Genomic DNA, 6,110 nt, shown 5'->3' with positions numbered 1-6,110 from the left:
AACATGATAGTTGGGCTTCATTTCATTTAAGATTAGTTAGTAAATAACAATTAGTTAATGTTGTTCATGAGACTAAAGTCATCTCACTGTGGTAATGTAAATATAATATGGCCAATATTATAGTATTGTCAGATTATTATGATATATATATATATATATATATATATATATAGTACACTCTCAAACCACGAGCTAGAAATCTAATTTGGGGTATTGAGCTCACTTTTTTCATCATCCTTTTCTGACTGAAAAAGTATGATCACCAGTCTTCATTTTATCCATTAGCACAGTCACATAATGAGAGTTTCACTCTTTTAAGTCAGTGATAAGCCAGCAAAGTCATACTTACATAAAACTGTGCTCAGAAAATGAAAGGAAGACTTTTAATCAGAGTAGAGCATCAGGTTGATGCATTGTTCTGGTCAGTTGAACCAGAGGGGGTTTAATCAGTTTCTGTTGCTTTGGTGCTTTTGAAATTAACTGTTGGCCCTCTGGGGCTAGTGCACTACAGGGGCAACAGGGCGTTCAACATCCTGTAGTGGGCCCTGTGCACAGTGCCCAGCACTGTGGAGCTTCATGCTCAGGATAAATCTCTATGATTTATCATACGTGTGACTATGAAAGTTATAAACTGGTAGATGGATGTGGCAGCACGGTGGTTAGCACTATTGTCTCACAGCAAGAAGGTCCTGAGTTCAATTCCACCATCAGGCCATAGTCTTTCTGTGTGGAGTTTGCAGGTTCTCCCTGGTTTCTATGGTGTTATTTTTGTGCCACTATTCTGAGCGCACGTAAAAAAAATTTGAGCGCACGTAAAAAATATTTTACAGGTGCAAGTGCTGCATTTTGAGGAGAAATTTATGTACACTTTTGCATATATGTGATGTCAAGACATCACATATATGCAAATGGTGCTGTGTAAACTTCAAATATCTGCTCGATTTATCAAGATAAATCGAGCAGATATTTGAAGTTTACACAGCACCATTCTTGCATGAAAATATCTTAAAAGTTTATTTTGTGACCCAGAAAGAGTAATACTTCAAACTCCGCCACTCTGCGTTCCTCCGCCACTGCCTCATTTGAGTTTTGGACGAAATGGATTCTGGGATATTGCATTTCGTCATTTCGAGCTGATTGGAGACGAAAACAGCCAATCAGATTTTTTTTGCATCCAAGTCTGTGATTGGCTAGTTTTGTGGCACAAATATAACGGTGTACAGAAAGAGTTGAACGCGCACGGGCAACACATTGCGAGCAAGCGCAAATGCAAAAACTGAGAGAGAGGGGCTGCTATATTGTGTGTATGGATAATAGCAAACACTGAAATACAGTTTTTGCATGCAGCAATGAATTTTGTTCACTCAAATTTAGCTTTACTTTACTCAAAATAAATTTCTCGTCAAAATGCAACATTTGCACCTGCAAATTTTTTTTTCACGTGCGCTCAAATTTTTTTATTTTTTTATTTTATGCGTGTGCTCAGAATAGTGGCACAAAAATAATGCCATAGGCTTCCTCCCACAGTCCAATGACATGCAGCTTGTGGGCGTAGACTGGATATTGAATGACAGCAAATTTCATGGCCAATGATCACAATTGGCCATGACAGAAACACCTTTTAGTAAAAACCTCAAAGCTTCACAATTTAGATGAACTAAGATCAATTGTTTAGGTTGGAAAAAATATGAACCAATAAAATCCCAAGGAGGAAAAGAGTGTGTTTGTCTTTGTTATTTATTAATATTTGTTATGTATGTATGTGTATGTATATTCTGAGGAAGGATTAAGTTGAAAAAACAGTTGTGAATAAATGTGTAAAAAACATAAATGTCTAACACACTTTAAATAATTTCATGGGGTGCAGTTCATGATATCCATTGCCATGAGGAGGTTGATTATGCTTGGTATGTGCTATGTAATTAAATCAAAAAAAGAAAGTTTCTGTTCTGGGGCTCTCTGTGCAACAACGATCCACTTTGACTTTGACAGTATTTTAGAAACCACAGGAGCGCCTTTCATATCACACACATGTTAATAACATGGGAGTGACTGAAGTGTATAAACAGCAGCACCAATGACTGTAACAAATGTACTGCTGTGGGGATAAATGCTGAGGAAAGCAGTCGTTTGCTGGTGGAGCTGTTGGTTCAGGTGCAAATAAGTGGAAAGGATGCTGGACTGGAAGGTAAAGTGATTATAGAAGCCAAAAGAGCCCTAATGGGATAGACTGACATAAGAACAAAGCATCGTTAGCGATGGGCCTTACAGATGATTCTTTACTTCAACTCCTACAGAACAGTTATAATAATAAATGTATGAGTCATTTATGAGTAATAAATTAGATTTTTATTGAGAAGAGACACACCATATGAAAATAAACCACAAAATAAAAGTTGGTAGGTGGTACTAGTTGGTATAAGATGTAAGTGTAACTGCACCAAAATGGAAACAGGATATAAAGGAATTCAAAGGAATACTGAAGTGCAGACAAAGGTGAAGACATTTCTCCCACATAAAGTATAACAGATGATGATGAAGAAGAGGTCTTTACCACGTTCTAATAGAAACTTAAAAAAATGTCAGGTAGGCTCTTAGTACTCGAAGGCTACAAGCATCAATCCACATTTTCTGGTGCTGGAGTAACATTTTTGCAAACAGCAGATCTGGTTTGCTGATGTGAACATGACGAGTTGAGAGCTCAGCATCAGTAGTCCTGTTTTTGCCATCGTTACAGATCTGTTTATGTCACGGTTGACGATGGCCAGCCGTGGGGAAGTAAGGAAGGAGGACCCAGGCGCGGAGCTCGGAATATCAGCAGTGCGTTTATTTACAGTGAAAGGAAACAAACAACAATAAATCCCCGTGCTCTCCCGTGACTCCCGTGTCGTGCCCTCCTTGTGCTCTCTGCTCCCATGTGTCTGCACTCCCCGTGCTCGCTGCTCTTCTGGCTTCCCACGCTCCTCCTGCAGGAAACAATAGCGGCAGCTGTCAGGACACTTAACTATAGCAGGCATGCACTCGCTGACTAAACCTAAACTGGAAGACTAACGTGGAGTCTCACATAGTGATCCCGCGTTGGTGGAGGCTTCACCACACCATTAACAGTAGCATCCCCAGGCTTCTACCTTTCTACCTTTAAAACCCAGCAAAGACTGATAAGTTCGCTGCAATTTCCAGTGTGTGGGGATCATTTGTCACCAACTGCATCACGTGCTACAACCCTGGTCTACATATCACCGTTGATGAACAGCTTTTCCCATCAAAGACTCGGTGCTGTTTCCTGCAGCAAGTAAACCTGACAAGTTTGGGATCAAGTTTTGGGTGGCTTGCGACCTAAAATCCAAGTACATTTGCAATGTCTTCCCATATCTTGGCAAGGACCCCAATCGTCCCACTGGGGAGAGACTTTCTGAAAATGTTGTAATGAGGCTGATGGAACCATTCCTAGACAAGGGCAGAAATGTTACCACGGACAATTTTTTCACATCGCTTTCACTTGCGCAAAAACTTCTTAGACGGAAAACCACCATCCTCGGCACAGTCAACAAGATTCGCAGGGAAATTCCTCAATCCACTCAAACCCCCACTCCCCTCCCTCCAGAATTCCCAGGTAACAACCTAATATACATATGAATGACTAGCCAATTTAGCTTCCACTTGGCTGAAGCTAAAGCTTAGCTAAAAGCCTACCAGCCATTTGGCTGCTCTCCGGGTTTTAAAGGTAGAAAAGCCAAATGGCTGCTCTCCGGGATTAAGTAGCTCCCTCCACTGACGCTGATCAGCTCCAGGTGTGTGGCATCCTCCTTGGGCGTGGCCAGTCATCCACAGGCCTGACAGTGCCTGTAGCCTGGTCTCCTGGTTACAGCCACAACCACGCACGCACGCGCACATACACACACACACACACACACACACACACACACACACACACACACACACACACACACACACACACACACACACACACACACACCTCCCTATACATAGACACATGGAACAAAACCCCAGACAGCAGAACAGTGCACACACATACACCAAATAATAGTAATAACAATAATAATAATAATAACGACAACAACAACAACAAAAGTCCACACTGCTCACGGACCCGGCTCTGGAGGACTCGGGTCCGTGGCATTTTAACAATACAACACAATGAGTACTGTCACACATTCACTGGGTTTCTCACATAAAATAAGAAAATGTCATAGAGAAAGGTTTACAGTGACATAGTTTTTACCTTTTCACTTACTGCACTTGTAAAGTCTGTTTACACGGGCGATGTCTTTGGCACTCATCTGTTTGCCATGTCCAAAGTCGAGCTTATGTCTGGGCCGAGCAAGAATGGTTGGACTCCGGTTTCTGGAGAAGGCATGTCTAAAGAAAAACAAAAACATGTTTGTTAAAAAGAGTAAGGGAACACAAACACATACGTATATCAGGTATATTTATGATTAAGGAGGTAAGATTATTAGGAATTCTTTCCTGCATATTATTTTTCCTCTCTCTGTTTTTTTGTAGGCTAATGCAATGACTTAATGTAGTGTCAGTCTGTGAAAGTTTTGCACCAATTTCTATGCAAATTTAGGAACACTCACACTTACCGAGAAGACTGTTTTTGTCAGCTGAATTAAACTTATTCATAGTAACTAGTTCTGACACTTTTAGTCAAATTTTCCAGGAAAAAAATGGGCCGCATGCTGTACAAAGAAAGTCTGTGCAAATCCTATGACTCCACTTTAAGAAACCAAGTTTGACATTGATTTACTCCTGAGAATACATATGTAAGGATTCACACAAAGAATTACTTCCTATAGTGCATGACAGATTTAAAGTCATAAGTAGTTTCCAAGTTGTTAGTCTGCACCTTCTTGAAGTTGTGTTCGTGTCCTGCACAGGAATTGAAAAAAGAGCAAAGACTTAAACACGAATGTTGGTTTTCTCAGCTGCCTTCCAACCTCCAAATCTTTTTCCAGGTTTAGGTTGCATGGAGAGTCTCGTTATTCATTAAATGCCACAAAATCTAAGCAGGAGCATTTCATTTTCCTGGGAAGCAAGGCTGTAATGAGACATTTTAAAGTAACTTAGCAACATCTGCATTCATTGTACAGCACATAAAAATACACCCAAGCTGAGCTGACCTGGCTCGATGTTTTCAGTGTGGATGTAGACGTGCTTGTCTCTGTCAGAGCGAGAGTGCTCGTGGCGAAAGCTCAGAGCATGGAGAACCTCATGTTGTACAGTGGCCATTTTCAGGATTTTTTCAAGGAGATTTCCTGTTTCCCCCCCGACGGCCCACTTTGGATGAACACCTGATGTACACATAGTGAAATCAGAAAGACAGGTTATTATAGGTATCTGATGGTGTTGACAAAATACCCGACTTTCTCTCATAACACATTTTTCTGACAGAAGTCATCTTGTTTTTCATCATTTGTTTATGGCCTCTACAAGCCTCCTAAATTAAGCTCTTTCTACAAAAAAAAAATAATTAAATCTTGGATTACATCAACTTTGGTGTTGACGGACTATGGTTGTGATACAGAGTTTTATCAGAAAGGTATGCCATAAATGAAATAAAATAAAAAAGATTATCATAGCAGTGACCTCATGGCATGTGTATCAAACAGGAAGTGGTAAGGGGTCCTCAGAGTGTAAGCTACCCACAATAATTCCAGATTTTTTTGTACTTTTAAAAAAATCTGATGGTGTTGACAAAAACTCTGGACATGATTTTAATCACTTAAAAAAATGTGTAAAAATAAATTTTCAATTGCACATTTTGATATTCTATAAGGTATTGACTTAAATACTTAGTGACAAGAGCCATGATGTTAAATTTTACATTACTTTTAATTTTCCTTCTGTATTTTAATACACTCAACAAAATTATAAACGCAACACCTTTGTTACTGCTCCCATTCCCCATGGGATGGACGTAGAGACCTAAAATTCATTCCAGATACACAATATAACCATCGCTCCCAAACAGTGGTCACAAATCAGTCCAAATGTGTGGTAGTGGGCACATCTGCCATATTGAGATAATCCATCCCACCTCACAGGTGTGCCACATCAGGATGCTGATCTGACATCATGAGTAGTGC

General features: G+C 40.1%; 1 protein-coding gene across 1 annotated transcript; it reads right to left on the bottom strand.

Moving 5' to 3' along the window:
* Positions 1 to 4,247: 4,247 nt before the first annotated feature.
* Positions 4,248 to 5,253, bottom strand: LOC146583742 (low choriolytic enzyme-like). Its single transcript, XM_085250885.1, has 3 exons — positions 5,145 to 5,253; positions 4,812 to 4,893; positions 4,248 to 4,380 (listed from the first exon to the last, which is right to left on the bottom strand). The coding sequence occupies exons 1-3, from the start codon at positions 5,251 to 5,253 to the stop codon at positions 4,248 to 4,250; spliced, it is 324 nt and encodes a 107-aa protein (XP_085107011.1).
* Between the last annotated feature and the right edge of the window lie 857 nt (positions 5,254 to 6,110).

The sequence above is a fragment of the Mchenga conophoros genome, linkage group LG1 (assembly GCF_057382185.1).
Source record: "Mchenga conophoros isolate Kocher_MC1m ecotype Shallow Benthic linkage group LG1, M_conophoros_male_GT1.1, whole genome shotgun sequence".
Classification (NCBI taxonomy): Eukaryota; Metazoa; Chordata; class Actinopteri; order Cichliformes; family Cichlidae; genus Mchenga; species Mchenga conophoros.
The sequence above is the reverse complement of the archived record's forward strand: the minus strand, read 5'-3'. Positions and strand labels throughout refer to the sequence as shown.